At 41.5% G+C, this 21,059-nt stretch overlaps 1 protein-coding gene across 4 annotated transcripts in view; it reads left to right on the plus strand.

The window, feature by feature from the left end:
* tox (thymocyte selection-associated high mobility group box) overlaps positions 1-21,059 on the plus strand; it is a 42,157-nt gene that overhangs the window by 19,367 nt on the left and 1,731 nt on the right. For all 4 annotated transcript variants that reach the window (XM_075483739.1, XM_075483740.1, XM_075483741.1 and 1 more), the window contains 7 exons: positions 1,302-1,412; positions 5,608-5,892; positions 12,972-13,214; positions 15,186-15,410; positions 16,420-16,500; positions 16,606-17,100; positions 20,767-20,927. In XM_075483739.1, the coding sequence (XP_075339854.1) occupies positions 1,302-1,412; positions 5,608-5,892; positions 12,972-13,214; positions 15,186-15,410; positions 16,420-16,500; positions 16,606-17,100; positions 20,767-20,927 (1,601 nt within the window). The remainder of the gene's footprint in view (positions 1-1,301; positions 1,413-5,607; positions 5,893-12,971; positions 13,215-15,185; positions 15,411-16,419; positions 16,501-16,605; positions 17,101-20,766; positions 20,928-21,059) is intronic.

Raw genomic sequence — 21,059 nt, forward strand, 5'->3', positions numbered from 1 at the left:
CATCACGTTTTTGTCAATGCGGCAACTTTTCAGCAACAGTTTTTCTCTCCGCTATTTTACAAACGTGTCGATCGACAAATTTGGCAACTTTTTAGACAAATAGTGTGCAGCACTGCCTCGTAAGAATTCAGTCTGGCTCTCCTGCACCACTCTGCCTCTCGTCTGTGCAGTCGGTGGCAAAATAGAGCAAACTGCAGCACCTGTGAGCGAGCTGACTGCACATGTGCAGCACTCTTCTTGTTTTGATTGTTTCCCAGATGGAGACTGTGCAGGAAAAATATACGTTCTGTCCCTTCTACCTTCCTCTCTGACTTGTCAAAATACATATTAATGTAGACTAAATTCACAACTGTTTTCTTTCCCTGATGTATAGGATTTTTCTTTTCAGACAGAGTTGAGGTGATGATATCAGGTTCCCCAAAAAATTATGCCTTTTATTGTATCAAAAGAGCTTTCAGACAGCCTTAAATTAAATGACTGTAACAGTTCGAATTTGCCACAAGTCCTGTTTTACGTTCACAAAACGCAGGTTCTGCTTTTTTTTTCTTTTTCTTTCTTTTTTTACCACATTGTAATTAGTCTATCTATAAAGTTAGAAGTGGACACAGTTCAGCGACCTGAGAAGCCGGTTTGGGTACCTGTCTTTCAAGAAGCAAAACAGTGTCCTTTTATTACTGCTAAACACCAGTGTGATATCTGCACAGATTTATAGCGCTGCTTAGAGGTTTGGGTGACTAGTAAATCCTAAGTTATGACTGCACAGAAATGAATAAGTGCAGCTTTGTGGTGTTTAAAAAAAGAGCATAGGGATCTTCACACTTCCTCATTAATCATAGCCAACCTGACTGTTCTGTTTGTGAGACTGTGTCAATGAAGTTTTTACGTGTTTCTCTTCCTTCGCTGCAGCTGTGCAGCACTCTGTGTAACCTTTTCTTATCAGGGATTAGCTGTGAAGGAAACGAACAAGCAATTTATTTACAGCCCCTCCCTGTCGCTCCAAAAAGCACCTTGACTCTCTTTTTATTTCTCTCTCTTACTCTCTCTCGCATCAACCCAGTTGTAGCTGTTCATTGCTTTCGATTTTAAATTGCAATATTGGACAAACGTAAAGATAAAAGCTGCTTCTGACCTGATTGTAGGAGACTTGAGTTGTGAGCTCTGCATGGAGAATCTCTCTCTATCTCCCCCTTCCTCTTGTTTTGTCCTTGCTCCTCTTCATGGCCTTTGTGTTTGACCTCTGACCTCCTCCTGGCCTCTGGACCCATTTCAATCTTTGTTTGTCTTTGTGATTCTTCCCACAGTTTCGTGTGCCACAGCCCCCTCACCCACTCAGCAAGGTGACGCCACCCAACCCACCCTCACAGCACTGGAGGAGGGAGGCACACATGGCCGACATACATCGTCTACCCTGGGTAAATGCACGTGCACGTGCACGCACACATGCACACACACACACACACACACACACACACACACACACACACAGTTAAGTCTTTCCTGCACTGCTGTGGAGCTACACCTTTAATCAAAACAGCACCATCTATAGGAAAAGAAAGTAGCAGCAGCAGCAGTTTCCACCCACACATGCGGACCTGCGAAGACGCCATCTGCAAGTTAGGAAAGTACAAGCCTCAGAGGGTTTGAAGTCACGTCAGCAGTTTTTCTCGTCACATCCTAGACATTTCACTTGGTTTTAAAAGAGACTGCCATCAATTTTCTTTGGCATTCCTGTAATAAAGTTGTAAAGTCAATAAAAATGTTTTTGTCCATTTCCAAAGGAAAGGAGTTCTACCTGTAGGCAAAGAAAAATAGAAAATACTGTATATACTATGAATACCTTTTTTTTTTTTAATCCACAAGAGATGCACAGATAACCGTTTTAACAACCATCCCAGAGGGAAAACATCAGTCAGGATTGAGGAAACCAACTTTATAGCGCAACTCCTATTGCCCGCAACTGGCACAGTGTTTAAAAACTGTACCAGCAAGTGCTTTTCCCATTCGAGACAAAATCATTCAGTCTAGATCTGGATTTCTATGTTGCCCGGCCCAGTTGCTGCTTGTGTAATGCTCCATGCTCTAAAGGAAGGTGGCACAGGTAGATAATGACTTAACTCGCCTTAATTAGTTTCCCCCCGTCGGGTTTCTGTGAGCGATTTTGGAAGCGTTTTACAATACCGTTGAAAGCGCATTGAAAAAGCGCTGTGCATTTCTGTAAAAGCTCATTTCTCCTGCAGTTATAACAGGAACCTGTGATTTGCACAGTGCCTGGTCTGAACAGCAGAGACCGGACCACAAATCCCTCAAATCATCCGAGTTCAATATGTGCAGTGCTGCTCGATCGCCAAGTACCTCGAGAAAAATGAAAATCTTTGAACGTCTCTCATAAATGCCATTTGCTTTATTGCGTCTGCATGGAAATCATATGAAAGAGGTTTGTTGTTTATTATTAGAAGCTTGACCTCCACCTCAGGTTTTTCTCTTTTTCATGTACACAACAAACAATGAAATCAAAGACCCTAACTGCTCCGCTTTCTTGTTCCTCTTCATACTGTCCACAGTTTAGTGCTTGTTACATTTTATTTTAAGATTTTAGTGAAGTTAAAAACATCACCAGGACGTTTGTCTTGAGTGTGTAGACTGATCTGTCTAATGCTGTTTGGAAAAGTTTAACTCACCAGTAGATTTGATAATTAGTTTGAAATGTGAGGCCCACTCTAATGGTCGGAGGTAATGACATTCACTCTCATATCGGCACTCATATTTGTGTTCACATAATTAAGATGGCAACTGTGAAATTACCTGTAGTGTTTTTATGTTCTACCCGCTGTCTATGTCTCTTTCTCAAACAAGTAGATGGCACACAGTGTTAGTGATCAGGGAGAGGACAAATGTCGAGCAAAAGCGCCCACAACTTTCAGTCCCAACAGCTTCTTTCATAAAAGCTCCCCTCAGATCACGGTCGTCATGGTTGTCTCCTCTTGTCTCAGGTTTTGCAAAGATTAGACAAATGAGCCCACTGACATCATTTCTTGCTACTCTCGTGGGGGTGGTAGGTCCGTGCTGAGGTGTTTGTGCGTAAGCTCTTTGGAAAGTAAGTAAGAAAGAAAAAAAGATTTTATTTTTATTGATTGACTGCATTGGTCTCAGAACTGCTGAGTTCGCTGTTACACTTCAGCTAGCTCAACCGTACATGAAAGTAAACAGATTTCAGAAGTTATAGAGGCAACTGACTGTGAGGTGAATATGGCACACTTGAGGAAATGAGACGCTGGGAGCACTTAAAAAATGAATCGGAAATGTTATAACTTGAAACCGCCTGAAAACCAACCACTTGTTTTGTTTAGTTCCTGGTTCTTGTGGTTGGTTTGCAGAGGATCACAAGCTGGACCTCGATGAGTCCACACGAAAGCTCCTTCTGTCAAAATTTTACTTCAGAAAAAGCAGTTTATAATTGTAAGAACTTAAAATTAAGATATCCACAGCTGGTGGGTGTGGTAACTATTGACTAATGTGCTGCATATTAATATAGTAGATAAAGACTTTTAGTTAAATATAAGTTCAGAAATAATAAATCTTACTTTTGACATGATCCATCAACCCCTGCAGATACAGTTTATCACCCTCATTTCATAAAAGCCGGTCATTGCATGTCATATTGCTGATATCTTTGTGTGCTTTTTCGTATTGTATGAAATGAACATGGAGGTGCGAGAAATGCATTTGTAATGCGAACACAACGTGTGTGAAAGACTTAATCCTGACTACATTAGTCTTTCTAGAAGCTCCCAGTGCACAAGGAACAGGCTATTGTACTCACATGAATGGAAGAGCAGAGAGAGAGAGAGAGAGCAAGAACAACCAGAGTAATTTATGCAGAAGTTGAAGAAATGATAGAGCAAGAGAGGGAGGGAGAGTGAGAGGTAGACAGAAAACAGACAGGCGGTGTAATTTATGCAGATCTCTGAGCTCCATCAGGACAGTGTGTGGAGGACCATGTAGAAAAAAACCCCTGTTGGACTAGTTGAGGCCCGGGAAGCAGTGTTGTTTGATATGATGTCGACAACCAGGCTCAGAAACACATGTACTTTGCTGCTTTACAGTAATTAAGTTGCTTTATTAAACAAGGGTGTTAAAACTGAAACATGCTCCACTACTCTTCTTTCATCACCCCGTAACAGTTTTGTATTCATTCAAAGATATTTGTAACCCGTATGATCGATCACAGATTTTCCTCTTTTTTTTCACGCTAATATCCTACCCAACCACGAAGAAAAGTAGTTTTCTTATTTTGCGCTCGAATTGAGCTGTGGAATCGTTTGAATTACCGATGCTGCCTCAAATTTGGGGCAACACAATCTCAGTCAGTAAACTACAGAAGCAGACAAGCTGTGCTAGCCTCCGTCGCTGCAACTGCTTCATAGATCTGTCAAGTAGATGGAAAAATTGTTGCCAACTGCTGCTTATCTGATGGACTGGCGACCTGTCCAGGGTGTGCCCTGCCTCCTGAGATGGCAGCTGCGATGGGCCCCGGCCCCCGGAATTGGATTAAGTGGGTATAGAAAATGGATGAATGGACATATATTTTTAAAACTTGGGCGCTCAGCTTGCAAGTCATGCAACTTATAAGTGAACCCTGCATGTGGATTTGAGATAGAGCAGAAAAGAGTGAGACGGAATGAAAGACTGAGAGATGAAAGAGAAATTGAGGATGAGATTAGGAGAGCAAGAGCGCACAAGAGGGTGGAAGGAGAAGGATGGTGAGAGATGAAGAGCAAAAGAGGACGAGATGGAGAGACTGGTGTGGCTAGCCAAGCAGAAAAGGCTGTCAGTCTCTATAAAAGATCTCCTGTGTCAGATTAGTATGAGAAGGCTTCTCTAACATTGCTTCTCCTTCTCTTTTCTCTCCCATGTTTCTCACTTCTTTCTTGCATGATTCTCTCACTCCATTTCTTTCTACGTGCCTCCCTCGCGTTTCTCTGCTCTCAGTATGAGACGGGCCCGGGTTTTCTTTTTTTTGAATGTCAAATTAGCAGTGATGTATTTTTTTACACTCAAAGATCTGCCCGCGTCTATTGTCGTAGCCAAAATGGTCTTGTACTTATAAATTGCTGTATTGTTCTGCTGCTGAATAAGAGAGTATTTGTTAACACGGCTTTCTTTCAAGACCGAGAATATCGTTAGTGATAATTAGTCTGTGATAGGCGCTCAGGCTGAAGATGAGTGACTACATGAAAAAACCACAGAGCTGTAGTTTAGACTGGATTCAGCTCTCTGAGGTAATGGTAATGGGCAGTTTTTACAATCTCTCACATCTATTAACTCTGACAGTAATGTTTCATGACACTTCAGTCTCTTATAATCCCCTATGCAATTCTTATTGATTTTCTCCAAGTTGTCATGATGCTAAAGGCAACATTGTCCATCCACCCAAGCTCTAAGTGTGACTTTGTCCCACATCAGTACGGATTCTCTGAGGCAAACGACAATGTGTGTGTGTTTGGTTTATTCATTGAAAATACTGCTAATGGAGCTGCAAAGTGGAGGTTTACAAACAGTTCTCACTGTCTTTTTTTTTGTTTGTTTGTTGTTTGTTTTTGTCTTTAGTCCTACCCAGTGAGTGGTTTGGGCGATGACGATTTCAACATCCCACCCATCACTCCCCCCACCCTGCCAGACCACATGCTGCCCCCTCACCTACCCCACGATTCTTCCTCTGGACAGTACCACCACATGGACCCCCCCTCCAGCTCTGTTCAACACCATTCCTACCAACTGCAGGGCATGGACCTACCCGGCATGCCTGGGCGCCAGGACGGAGCGGCTATGTTGAACCAAGATGGTGGTACGTTCAGCCCAGACGGCGGCCCGATGACCAGTACTCTTTCTGTGGTGAGTGGTTTCAAATAAGTCATATAGTGTTTTCTACCTGACTGTATGCTTCAGCAGTGCAGAGCAGGGAGGATGACTCCAGTAGTGTTTACTCCTGGATATACGTGACATTAGAAAGCGTGTCCTTTTCTCTGTTAATCCCTTCCAAATTAGTATGTGAAGTGTTACAAATGTTGTAGATCCCGCTTACCCACACAAGTGTTTTGAACCGTTTTACCATTGTTTTTTCTTTTCTTTTGAGTCTCCAAACTCCAGTGACTGAAACAGAACGATGATTTGAATCTATTTGTGTCAAAAACTGATTACGAGTATTTTCTGAAGCAGAGGTCAGTCCCATTCCCTCTCAGTCTGGTTGGACATTTGTCTCCATCCTTTTCTCCATCAACTTTATAACACGGAGTCATTTCTTTTCCGCATTAGCAGAACTCAAGACTAAATTTTTGCTTTGGTTGCACTGCCTCAAAATTGAGGCGCACCCAAATTTTAACACGGTGCCTTTAACGCCAAGGTTACTATCCTGGCACCTCATGTGCTCGATGACAAATGTGAGACCAAAATGATTTTTTTTGGCTACATCTTGAGCAGCGTTTGAATGTTGTCATCAGAGCTTCAGTCCGTCTCTGCCTGAAGCTGAAATGCTGCGGGGAGGGAGGGCACTTTGTTGCTCAGACAACTGTCCCAACAGACGGACAGTGTCTTTGAGACTTCGTCTTTGTTTCAGCGTGTCAGTTGTGAATTTGATTCCTAAACAACAAAAGCATGCCTTGGCTGCAATAGATTCTGTGCATCACGGTGCACGTTTTATCGTACCCAAACCACAGAAACTGGGCCTGCCAGTCTTTCCAAAATGCGTATATTGTGGCTTTTCATGTTCAGCTCTGAGTCTGAAGTAACCTCCGGTGCTCGGCCAGCGTAACTGTTCACCATCTTTTTGAGGACAGGGGAGACTAAGGATTTAACTGTCACCTCCGCCTATGGTGTAAGTTCTGGGCTGGAGTATTCAGAACCAGGATCAGGGATATGTGGAATGGGCAGCTCGTCATTTTTCTCTACAAAAAAACTCTCAAGAATTCTCTTCATCTTAAGGTATTGACAGCAAGCATAATTTTCTTTTATGTTTGCAGTTAGAGGCCATGTGTCGCTCTCGAAGAGTAGTTTTCTAAATCACTCATCAGTTTTGATAAGGGTGACGACCCACCCCCGTTTTCGCTGAGAGTTTTGGGGGGAAAGCACACGCAGATAGAAATGGAAAAAAGAAATGAAGAAAAAAAAAAAAAACCCACAGCAGCTAAGCATTAGGTGCGTCAGTGCAATCGAGGACAAAAGTTAGTTGCACTTCGCAGACTTTTGGATGCACTCTGGGGCCCAGATTACTATTTTCATTTGTGGAGATTCACATGAAAATAAAGATCGCAGTGTTTTCATTACTTTAGAACCATCCATTTATATACAGTATAACCAGCATGTGTCATCCCATGTTACTACAGCAACCCAGACGGGATACACTAAACACCGGCTTTAAATCTGGCCTTTTTGTGTGTGAGCTCGCAGATGTTAGTGTTTCATAACCTTTTTTTTTTTCTCCCACTGTATTTTATCCACCTTTTAGTCACTTTTGTGTTTTTATGAAACAAGCTGCTTCAGTTTTGTTTGAACAGTTTTGTTTCTACTTTTTAACTGAAAAGTTTGGCTAAAATGAATTATTTTTCCAGTAACGATGTGAGTTGCTCAGTACAGAGTCCTCCATGTGAAGTCAAAGATAAGCTCAACAATCTATGTTTTATATCCATCAAAACCGTAGACTCAGTCATATGGTAGCTGCAGTTTTACCTGATTTCATGTTATTAGCGCTACACTCCAACCGTTAATCATTGGGAATCATGTGGTTTGCACAGAGTTTATGAATAGTATTTCCACACAGAGACCCCCAGAAAAGCCACCACAGGAGTAGTTCTTCACATTAATGATGGACACATTCCTCTGAGTTAAGATTTTTCTAACTTCCAATTTCCTTTTTGTTGGCAGCCAGCCTGTTATTACCTTTATTTAGATTCAACTTTAAATATTTCAGATGATTGTCACAAATATGTTTTTGCGGTCAAACTTCAGTGCATCTGAATTTTTGTGAAATAACTTAAAGGAAGTTTAATGATAGCCTTAGTTCTGGAGACAACGTACCACTTATTTTGCCAGATTATACTTTGGAGTTGGTTTAGGACTTTTTTAATAAAGGTTTTTGCCCCTGTGAAAGCGGACCCCCTCCATCCACCGGAGAGGAAACAACAAGCTGAGCTGCGCTTTTTACTCAAACAATATACCTCAGGCTGGACTATCGGTTTGTATCTTGATCTAATATGCTTTGACTCCACTTATTGAAGGCAAATTGAGAGTCTCAGCGAGTTGCCCGATTTGAACTGGCAGCCTGCGGGTATATTTTAACTGTATTCTTTTATATTTTACTCTGTGTAACTGTGTGAAATAGGATATTGCCCAGGGCAGCGTTATTTGAAGGCCAATCATAGCAGCCGGTCGATCTGACATTTGCTTCATATTTTTAAGTCTTCATTTCACAGTAAAGTGAAAATCTCGCTTTTAGCTGTGACATTCAGATGTGGCAGACTGTGTCATACAGTAAAGACATGAAAGCTAAATCTGAGACTTGTAGTTACTTCAACTGCCATAAGAAACTGGCTGCTAGGAGCGCTGCCAGAGGTTTATGTGTCAGTATCTGTAATAGATTGCTCCTGTTTTCATTAAGAATGAAACTTTCTCACCTCCCACTCTTGATCTTTCAGTCCTTCTGTCTGTTTCTTATTCTCTACATACAATGTGATATTAAGAGTCATTTTGGAAGAGAGAGAAAAAAAACACGAGAATCTCACAACCTGGCTTCAGCTGAATTAGAATGACTATTAAACAACACGGCATAGATTTTAATTAAATTCAGATTTTCCTCCTCTTCACGTTGGATGTGATTAACTTGTCTGCTAACAACGCACATCATTAGTTCAGTGGCCTAAAGGGAAGGTCTTATTTCTCTGCCTCAGTCCTACTTTCTTCTGTCTCCCTCCTTCTCCTTACCGCACTTTTATATTTTCATACTAACATACGTTTACTGCCAGACCATGAATTACCGTTGCCTAGCAACCATCCCAGGCTCAGCCTAATCGGGGTGGGTAGAAAAGGGGCCAGAAAGACTCAAGTCAAAGTGTGTGCGTGCATGTGTGTGTTATCCGTGAGGAGCTACACTATTCAGTTGTATTTAATTCTGAGATGTGGACTGCTCTTTTTTTCTTTTCTTTTCTTTTTTTTTTTTTCTTTTCTCTTGCTGCTATCTGACTGTTGACTGAAATGATCAGCTTTTAGCATTCTGCGCTCTTCTGCTGCTCATTTTCTTGTAGTTCCAGTGTCTTTTCTTTTGTTTCTCGTGTGCAGTTGGCACACAAAGCAGCCACAGTGCAGCCTGCTAACTTTCCAACAGCAGTTTGGAGGAAACTAATTTCTGTGTTATATACATCTATTTTTTTTCACCTTTTTTTTACCTGCAATTTATTTTTTATCTTGAAGTCACCAAGCTGTGAGATAGTTGTCATCTTATTGGCACAAAGTGGCATGGAATCCATGATCAAATTAAACTGAAATAACCAAACTAAAATAGAATAAAACTGATTAAAACTAGAGAATTAAAAATGCTACTTGCAATGATAATGGGATGCTCGCTAGTTTGAAAATGTTGATTTCAAATCAAACTTTGGCAGAGGATAAAACAAAAGAAAAACATTTCAAGTTTAATTTGACCCCTTGAAAAAAGGGAAACCGTGTGGAAATATTTCACATTTGAATTCAGTCATTTAACAATTCTGTTGTTCAGCTTACACAAAAGTGTGCTTTTCTCATGTGAACGATGGGCAAAAAGTTGTCTTAGAAACCCCTAAACTTATGCTGCAGTTTCACTACTGACTTGCTCTAATCACACTGTCCATTAACGATGGTGGAACCTGTCGTAAAGAGTCATTCAGGTAAACGATTTTTTGGTTAATTTCCATTGCGTTCGCAACACACCAATTCCGATTTTCGTTTTTTTGACTAAAAGCAAGAACACAATCAGAATTTCACGGCTCGACTTCTTATGTTGAAGTCCTGTCAGAAAGCACGCCGCTGTGAGAACGTGAACCCACAGCACGTAACCAGAGCCTCTACCCTGACATGAGTCAGCCTTTACGCTGCCATCAGGGGTTCTCCCATCATCAGAAATTACCGTCCTCTCTGCCCCTCCGGTCTCCTCCAAGGGAAAATTTGATTTATGCTTTTCGTTGGCAATTATTTCATATTTAAGTTCTTCGTTAGCTGAGTGCGAGGTCGCAAACTCCCATTCCAGCCCGCAGCTGCCGCTGGTGATAAAATCTTTCCATTCTCTGATTTTACTGTTGTACATTTTTATTTTTGTTTAAAAAAAAAGATCATCATTCACATTCTGTTAGCATGAGTTCATCAATTTAAAATGTATCCAATCCATATATAATGATTTTTGTTATTATGTTTCATTTGCACCATTTTTTTTCAGGGAATAGGTGAAAGTTTTGATTTGATTTAACTTTATCGCTGCATCATTAGCATCTCAATAGCTTTTCTAAACATGTGATAATAAAGATAATGTGTCAGAGCAGACGATTTTTGCAAGGTGACTCGATTTGCTGTTAACTAATGTGGCATTTACTAAGGTCCCAACCCAGTCAAATTCAGCAAACCACAAATACTATTTTTCAGCATTTCCATCAGTCTGAAACCTCTTTCCGTGTTCGAGAAATGTCACGTTGTGTACCATCTAAATACCGCAGCGAAGTTCAGCCGCTGCTGCCGGTAAATAAGTTCTGGTGATATGTTCCCATGAGGGGCACGACACCCCAGACCACATCCACTGTTCTATGAAACTCTAAATATCCGCCCAGTCCCATCTTCATATATGTGACGGTCGGTGTCAAAGTTCCCACACTGAGGTGAACTAAGTTAACTTTTGTTTTCCTGAGAAGTGGCCAAAATATCATCGACTGACTCACTTCAAGACTCAAGTGTGTGGTTAAAGATGATCAAAGTTCACATGTAAAACTGGGCCTCCTGTGTGTGCTTTAAGGTCAAACACGTAATGTTTACTCCAGACTAGACCAGTGGTGTGTGTTTTGTTTTGTTACAATGTACAAATCCCTATTTTTCAATATTTTTTGGGGGCCCTTTTTCAGTGACATCATGTCTCCTTTCACCTCTTCTAATTTTTCTTGTTTTCATGCTTTCTTGTCTCATTTCCCTTTTCATTAAATTAAATTTAATTAGATTTTTGTTTAATTTCTAACCATAGAAATATACTTTGTACCACCTTCTTTCATTAACTGCATACAGTAACCCAGCTGAAATGTTAATCCATATCACTACAGTGTGCATCACATGCCGACAACCAAGTTAGATCAAATTTGAATGCTATAACATTGAGAAAATATTCAGCTTTTTCATAAACTTACTTTTAGCTCCAACCCTGGATAACTGGGCAACTCAAAGGAAGACACCACCACGGCGTACATTAGCATTTAACATGACATTAAAAACTTGACTTACAGCTATCAGCCTTCTTAATATAATGTTATTAAGCTAGATCAATTCTCCCTGAGCCACTTCAGATCAATTTCTATAGGCAATAGTTAAGCTAAGTTGCATTCTGTGCATGTAAAACTCCCAGAGTCCATTTTTTTGTTGCCTCCTGCTTACAGTAGCTACAGTTTATTCAAAATACACGGCACGACATCAATATGATAACATTAGGAGAATAGATGTCCCTCGTGTCATTTGAAATTCTGTTGATGTTTACGATCCAACTCAAGCATGTTGACCTTTTCTTCCATTTTCAGCGAGATTTATTCAAGATTGTCCCCATTGTTTCTGAAACATTTGTTCTAAAAGACAGCAACACATTATGCATTCATGACACAGGTCTGACAGTAAAAAAAAAAAAAAAAGTGGCGCGGACTGTCTGGTCACTTTATATCCAGCAGTAAACATCTTTGTGATAAATTACCTGGGCCCTCAAGGCACAGAGAATAAACCCATGTGTATTCGTTCTGTCTGCACCTGTGGACTCGATGTCTTTTCCAGATATGTAGCCACTTCTCTGGAGTGTAGCAAATGGAGTTTAAAAAGCTCTATTGATGTACTTACACATGAGTGGGAAATGGGAATTGATGTTTTAAATGACTTCTGATCCTCTTTTCCCTCGGTGCTGTATTGCCTGTTGCCACGGTTACTATCAGATTTCATTATTAGTGAATCCTGAACCGCTGCACACTGCAAAACCTTGCCAAGCAAAGGCAGACTCTGTTTCAGGGCTAGGTCTGTTACATGAGCTTGTTATGTGCCTCGGATACTCTTTCAGTCCAAAGTGGAATTTTAGATTCACTCCTGATTTGAAAGCAAACTATGAGCTGTCTCGGTAACTCTTAAAAAAGGATGTCATTTATTTTTCATGACCATTTCTTGGCAGTAGAAACAGGCCGTAAACAAGACTTACATAAAGTCACTTAATGTTTGTAAGCATATGAACCTGTTAACAATTAGTTTAACACATTATTTATCCTGAGTGTTGATGGTGACATCATGAATATAAGCCCAGTATTCATTCTGTATTTAATGCTGGTCTCCACTTTCCCCAGAGGGAAACATCATGTCTGATGTGTTAGTAGACTATGTGTTTATACATCCACTAGTCATGTCAGTCCCATCCATTAGTCCTTTTTGCACTCCATTTGTCTCCATTAACATCTGATGCTCTCTTAATTTCTTGCTTGACAGATCGAGTGCAACTTTCCATTCCACATAAATGCAAAGTCATTTGTTCTACTACTGGTGAAAAGAGATGTTTTGTGCTTCAGAGCATGTAAACCTGTGACAGTAGGCCTCGTGAACATGTAGAGCAGCATAACATGAGCTCGTTAAACTCATGATTAAAAGAAAAAGACAGGTTTGCAGGCTGGAATATTGTGCAGATGCACAGTAAATTTAATCATTATCTGTCATCGTTTTCTGTCTTTGCTCAGATGCAGCAGATGGTGAACTCAGATTCTCGGTTTACCAGCAGCCAACAGCCAATCGAAGCAGCGCTCGGACCCAGGAGCCAATCAGGCATGAGCCAAAGCCAGTTGTCCACTATCAACCAATCCCAGCTGGGGCTGCACGGGAACTCTGTTCCCCATAATTCCCCTTCACCTCCTGGAAGTAAATCTGCTACACCATCTCCCCCCAGTTCAGCACATGAAGATGACAATGATGATGGACTCAGGGTAAAAAAAATATATATTTTTTTTAAACGCTCACACACACATACATACAATTCGCACAAACATGTGTAGGCACAGTACCTCCTGTTTGTATGAGTCATTGTGTCATATCTCACTGAGCTGCAAACAGTGAGATATGTAACTACCGTTTTTGTTCTGCTTTGTGAGTGTTTGTGTGTATGCATGTTGAAAGTGGAGATTCATAATGTTATGTGTCATAATACACCCATTTTCCCCTTCATATCAGCAAGATAGAAATCAGCTCTCTCACTGCAGGCTGTCTCACACAGACACAGGCACATAGAAACAAACTGGCTTCTCATATTCTGGGGAAATGAAACCATTACTGCCAAATATTATTTACCAATTTTGTCAGGAGCTGTAGATGTGTAATGTAGGAGCCTCATTTTACCTTTCCAGTTCACTCCTGAACCTGTAGACAAAGGCTGTTTTTGTGACATTATGAGTGTGTGTTTTTGCTTTTATGTAGTTCACCAATACTAGCCACTATCCACGAGTAAAAACATGTAAACTGTGTTTGTATGTTGAAGGCACGCTCATCAGGTCTGCACTGATTAAGAAGACGCATCCGAGCTGCTGCATTTAAAAAGAAATAATGTAGAAGGAAATAGGAAAGATCTGAAGGAAGATACTTCCATAAACTTGTAATGTGGATGCACTTGGGGTCATTTAAAAAAAGCAGTTTTATCACATATATTTTCTTGCTGAAGGAGGGGGGTCATTTTCAGCGGCGTTGAAAATGTTTTTGGGGGCTTCAGTTGAGCAATGAGCAGTGGAGCTGATAAAATGCTAGCCTGTGTCATAAGGCTGCTTTCAGTCAAGTTTGATCAAGCCACATCCATAAAGTAACAAAAAAAACAAACAAAGATTAGCTGAGCTTTTGAGTGTTATTAAAAAGTTTAGAAACATTTGATCTCCTATTGCCAGTTTTTATATAAAAAAAAGCTGCTATTGATCCAAGTCCAAGTTGTATTAATGAAAACGTTATAATTTTTCTCTTTTTTAAGAATGATTTTTATTGACATAAAAGGGACATGAATGAAGTCATTCCCTTCTGGTTTTGCATCACAGTCCTTGGAACTGGAAGATTAATATCGTCAAAGAACGCTGTAAAGTTACACCAATTGTGGTTTTCCTGGTCTCACTTTATTATTTTTTAATTGATATTTACAAACCTTTTGTTGTCACCCGATTCAGCAATAAAACCCAACAAAACCTTGTGCTCCATTTTAAAATCAACGCCACGTCAACGTCAGCCTGATGTGCTGTCCCAGTTTGTGATGTCGTCACTTTTTTTATACTTTTTTAATCTCTTTAGCAATAAGAACACTGTGACATTGATTTCATGATGCGGCAGGTCATTTTGTATGACTAACCTGCTTTAACATTCCTTTTGAGCTCAAATAAGAGCTACAGTTCTGCTTTAATGTGCGTTATAAACACACAGTCCTGTTGTAGGATGGCTCTCACGTCATCTCTATTTTTACATGGATATCTCCAACTTTAAATACCACATAGGTTGATTCTGTATTAAGTTATGAGCGCGACAAAATGTTCTCCGGGCAGAATAGATCACATAATTGTTGCTGACATGCTGCTTTACTTGTGGTCACATAGCTGCATGATCTGTATATAACATCTATAGTTTTTACCACACTGGGAGACTTTATCAGTTCTGCTGACAGGTGGGGAGTTTCCCTGTGATTCATCTCTGCGGTTGACTAATTACTTAACATCAAACAACAACAGTTGAGGTTAGAAAGTCGTGTCACATCTAGTTTTTTTGAATGATATGATTATCAACTTAATACCCTGCATTTTCCACTTTATGGGTCATTTTAAGGACACACTTTATTTTCCGTGCATTTCTGCTCAGAAGTGAACGCACTCCAACCAACACTGTCCATCTAAGCATTCATCAGTATGTCGTTGTGTTCTTCCACTTGTTCACAGGGAGAGAAGCGCCCCGCCACGGCAGACATCGCCAAGAAACCCAAAACACCAAAGAAAAAGAAGCGAAAGGATCCCAATGAGCCGGTTAAGCCGGTGTCGGCCTACGCCTTGTTCTTCAGGGACACACAAGCTAACATCAAGGCCCAGAACCCCAATGCCACCTTCGGGGAGGTGTCAAAGATTGTGGCCTCCATGTGGGACGGCCTGGGAGAAGAACAGAAACAGGTACGACCTTGCATGCTATGCTGAATGTTGTCTTTTGTGCTTTTTGGATTGAGCTGCAGTGGTAGCTTCTCTGTCTGACTGACAAAGCTAGATCCAAACAAAAAGAACAGTGAACCCTGGTGATGGTTACTTAAATCATTCGATTGAGAAAAGAATGTTAGGTGTCCTATGTCCGAAAGGGGCTTAGATTGTTATACTGGACCCCTGCTGCATTATGGAAATATTATGGAAGTGATTTATTTGCTAAATAAAGTTGACTTAACATTTTGGAAAGTCACTATAAGTATCATCACAATTGAAAAGAAACTGAAAGTGTGTCAGCAAACCCTCTGCTAAAAATAACTCAAAACAATTGTTTTGGTTTTTATTCACTGCCACTAGTATCTGTTGTACTGACTGATACATTTCCACGGATGTTTATGACCCCTACAGTATTCTGTCTGACTTTGGTGATCCCTTTACCAGGGTGAAATTTCTCAACTGATTGCCAATAAGTATTTGTTGACGATATTCATGTTCATCAGTGTCAAGATTGTCAGAAGAAATTAGTTCTGTTGATGGATGGTGTGTGAATCTCCTGTATCTTCCAAATATTCTGAGAATGTTGACAGCGTTATGCGTGCGTCTCCACTGCATCTATGCACAGCCTCACAGAACTATGTTTTTATCCTGTTTCAATAATCCATACACTGAACCAAGTGCAGGCTGCGTGGAAAAGGGGAATGAATAGTGACATCATCTTTGTGACTGAGGTGAACAGTTTAGCATCAGAGAGCATCGGCCATAACAATGCTGCTGGGACTTCCAGTTATTGTTACACTGGAGAAATGTCTGCAAGTGACATGTAAACTGAATGTAACAATGTTCAGATTCAGAGACAATGTGTTATTTCAGTTAAGTGCTATTAAGATAAATGTGAAATAGCTTTTAGCTCTGTGATGGTTATGGTAGTGTATTGTGTTTTCATTTATACTATATAATATCGTATATTGTGTTTAATTGTCTTCAGGTGTACAAGAAGAAGACAGAAACGGCTAAGAAGGAGTATCTGAAACAACTGGCAGCCTACAGAGCCAGTCTGGTCTCACAGGTGCAACGCGCACACACTGACGACACACGCTCATGTGTTTGGTTATCAGAGTCCAGAAAGAGAAAAGTGTTAGCGTGAAACTAACTGTTTTTATTTGTTTTCCAGAGTTACAATGACCCTTCTGAGATGAAGCCACCCCACTCTTCTTCCACGTCTTCCTCCTCTTCTACCTCAATGTTCACACCCAAACCTTCAGTTTACCCTGGTCACCCGGGCCAGCACTCTTCCTCCAACTCACTGGCCCACTCTCATCCTCTCCCTCCCCCTCAGCACCCAGGCATGTACATGCCGTACCCTCACCCGTCACGTCCTACCCATGCCTCAAGCCCCAGTCTAGGCCCACATCTACCCCCTCCTCACACCCAAATCCATCCTCAGCTCCAGGCTCTGTCCTCCAGGGGGACAGTGCCGCGGGCCAGTGTGCCCCACCAGGGAGCCCTGTCCCTCGGTAACGTGGCGGCGGCGTCCACCCCCCCTCTCCAGGTCAGCCCTCCTCTTCACAGCCAGGCGCACTTGGGAGGGCTGCACAGTCCACACCATCAGCACCAGCAGCTTAGTGGACACTCACTGGGAATGACACACTCTCCTGCCATTTCACAGGTCAGACTCCCTGCAGCACGTAATCTTATAGCTTCATTTTGCCTGTTGAGATATTCCACCGGGAACCCATCTGTTCTTTAAGGCTCATTTACAGTGTGTGTCAAACTTTAAATCTGGCTGCTAATTTGATGGATACACGCTATCCATCAAATTACCTTTCAGCTAGTGTACGCTAGATACACTAGCTACCACTCACGTCTGCCAGACACCAAAGTGACATAAAACGTGTTGCATACATCTCAGCCTCCTTATTCAGCAGACATGTCAGAGCTAATTATCATGGGTGTAGAGATTAACTGACATGAATTGCATCAAAACTTTAATGTTAAAGATGTTATTACAGCGGGTGAAATCTGCCTCGAATAAAACCATCAGTGGGCATCACCATTTGAACAGTTGGTCAGCTGAACTGCCTGCCAGTTACCGGTGGTGGAAGTGGCATTTAGCAGTCAGTGGTTGCAAGCTAAACGCAAATACAACGGTAGCGGTAACCATAAACTGGTGAGGCGTGTCGGTGAGTCCTTCAATGCTCGTAAACCTGGCACAACGAGAGGACTTGGATATTCACTATTGGAATTTTTCCACCAAAATTTTGACCCCTGGTGACCTTGTCTTCACGTTCAGGAGCGCCTTCATGTTTCATCATATTAACGAATATAAAAATGATGCTTTGAATTGGTTCACTCATGTCCTGTTGAACTCAGTTTATATTTTCCACACACATGTAATTCTTGCTTTATGTAAACACACATTTGGCTTTCAGAGATACTATTTTTTTTCTTTATTTTCAGTACACTTTGTTTAGCTGCTCACATTTGAATCCTCTGTGATGTGAAAACATCAGACATAAAAAAAAGTGTATTTTAAAACATAATTGTGGCCCACCGCCGAGCCTCTGTCTGTCTGGCGAGGCTGCGTTCATTGATGTCAGTGATAATGAAAGGTCGATCATACTGGACATTTGAAAAGGAGTGAAGCAACTTTTCATCTGCAAGGAAGAGGAGGAGGAAATCCTTTTTTGATCTTTTCACCGCAAGATAAGTAGAATGCACAGAGTCCATTGACAAAATGAGAATGGACAAATTCTCAAATGCTCCTTTCTTTGCTCATTTCTCAGTCACAGCCAAAAGACATCAGACTCGCATCAGTTGTGCTTCTGCCTGAGTCCCACTCCCGGTCAGGTGTTTGGGTTTTTCCCGGCTGCTGCTCTGCAGACTTATGGCTGCCAAAGAGAAGACATAAACTAATCAAAGCCGTCTGATTTTTTATTATTTTTTTTCCCCGATTCCGTCATCAAAAGTCAACTTTTTCAAGTCGCTTGAAACACTTCGCAGTTTTTGCAAGTTACGTTACAGAAGACTGTTTGTCTGAGATCACTTCGATGGTCAAGAAGAAAGACGATGCAGGTCAGGTTTGCCTTTAGTTAGCAGCGAGCGTTTTTGAAATAGTCACTTCAAGTTTTCCAACTCTGATCGTCATCTGTCCGGCATCATTTCCATCTTCTTTTGGGGGCCCGAAGACAGCGTCCTCTGCATTACGTTGTGGGGGAATACCGTCCGGGAAACAGGCCTTTATTGACATGCTGACTGACTTTAGTTTTATTCATTTTGTGGGTGTGAAAACAGAACTTTTGTGTGGAATTAGGACACACTTGATGTTTTATCTTTGATGGGAACTTTTCTCTGTGGGTAACTAACCCATTTCTTAAGATCCCTTCACACAGGCAAACCCATTTCACCGATGTAACGACATCTCAAACAGCAAAACACACAGACTCTCAGGAATTAGACCGATACTACAGAGGAATTGTATCTTCCAGATGATAAATTAGTTGACTGAAATTGTTCAGACTGGGAGTTTCCTTTACTTCTGTTTGTCAGCCTTCCCCTCTGCCTCCTCATGTCTTGCTGTCAGTCGGTTAGTCTGTGGTCATTTTATGAAGACTGGAGGAAGTGCAGGGCGGGTGGCTGTAATATGATTTTATATTAAATCTAATGAGAGCCCAGGAGACGGTGTAAATATATATTCCCCAGAGTAGTTAAAGTGGGGGACAGATTACTGCTGAGTCTCACTTCCAGTTTTGCCCATCTTTTTATAGTGCACTTTTAAATCCCTCATTCCCATAATCCTCCTCCATTTTGCATGTTTTTAGTAAAAGAAGATTTTTTTTACATTTTATTTTAAGGACTCGGTGACAGAGCTCCAAACTTTTTTCTTTTTTTCTACTGGGTGAAGAGTGAGAACTGATGGGGGAAGGGAGGGAGAGACAAAGGAGGCAGATGGGGTTTTTGTGAAAGATTGAAGGAGAAGAATTTGCTCAACAATAGATGAATAGGTGAGGTAGAGGAGAAGAGGGGGAGGAGAGCGGGGGAGAACCAACCACCTGCTGTCCTCCTCTTTCTCCTCTTTCACTCACAACACTCAGATTAACTTCCCTTTCAGTCCCTCTCTCCTTCTCTCCCCCGCGCACACACTCACGTCTGCACTTTGTCGCCGCGCACACTCATTTTTCCATTTCCCTCTCAAGTATCTTATGGTTGGAGACATGCTCACCTCCTTCCTCATCTCCTCCTCCTCTTACCTTTTCATCCTCCCTTCTCCTCAGCCCTCCTCCTTCTGTGTCTTCACAGACACTCAAACCTCGGTAATTACTGCTGATGAACCTGCGACTGATCCGTCTCCTTTTCACTTCAGTTGCATTCGGCATTTTATTCATTTCCCCGTTCATCTGAAAGCATTTTTTCTTCAAAAAAGTGTGAAAGGGCTGGTGTTCAGAAAACATCAGCTGTCTATGGGTGAATTCAGGTTGAAGGAGGAAGTAAACAAGCCGCCATTTAAATCCACTCTGACACTTTTACGCTTGTAAGGAATTTAACCTGCTGCCACGTAATATGACCTCATAATTTGAGAATAGTCATTAAAATTCCACTTGAATAAGGGCCTTGTCTTACACTGTGAGGCCCCCACAGACAAATTTGAGACAACCACATTTTTTACCCCGAGTTTTTCTTTAATAGAGTATCAGTGTCTGTTAAGTTGACCACAGATGTACAGACAACTAATGCTGGAAGCTTTGCCGCTGAAAACCAATGTTCTTCTGCTATTCTTTAGATGATGTCGAAGCAGGCTTCAAAACCTATATTCGTGTTGTGATTTCAACAAAGGAAATAGGTTTCTGGTATGGCCACATAAAGGGGCTTAAAGTACCTTAACTGTCTCCAGGAGTTTTGTGTCACAGCTGCTCCAACTGCTGGCCGTGTTGATAAGCAGGCGCCGAACAAGAATAACTAGCTTTCAGTGTTTTTTTTTTTTTTTTAGCACACCAGCGTGCACCTGTTCCCTTTGAGCTCACGCTGTATGTTTGCCTTGCGCGTCCCAATCTGTTGGGACTCCGTCTTTTCTCAACTCTGTGAAGGCGACCCACAGTTTCACTGCTTCTGATCTGAAAAAACTATGTGTAATGTGGGGATCCAGTATAAGCTGTTTCAGATAAGTCATTCCCTGCCAGCACGTAACAAATTTATCTCGTCGGGTTGTTGTGGTTGCTATTGCAATCATACAAAATCTGGATTTTCTCAGCTTATGATAGCAGTGCTGAACATCCTCTGTCCTTTCCTCCCTCCAGAAAAGTTAAGAATTTTCTTTCTTTTCTTTTTCAAATCACAGGGCTATCCCCCCGCCCTCCAGACTGACTACCAGTCAATGGGAGGAGGCATGCTGAATAGCGGAGCAGTGATGTCATCATCAGTGGACTACCACCAGCTGGGCCGACACACTCCGAACCACCACCCCTCTCTGGACTGGGGCACTGATTACCATGGCAACAGGTGGGTGGTAACCAGGGATTCAATTTCTCCCGGTCTTATTTAGAGTGCACGCTCGGGCTCTCTGACATCACTTTGGGGTGTGGCTTAGGTGGAAGTGAGAACCTAGAGTTCTGATAAGATATTCTTGTAAAG

The sequence above is a fragment of the Odontesthes bonariensis genome, chromosome 14, assembly GCF_027942865.1.
Source record: "Odontesthes bonariensis isolate fOdoBon6 chromosome 14, fOdoBon6.hap1, whole genome shotgun sequence".
In the NCBI taxonomy this organism is placed as follows: Eukaryota; Metazoa; Chordata; class Actinopteri; order Atheriniformes; family Atherinopsidae; genus Odontesthes; species Odontesthes bonariensis.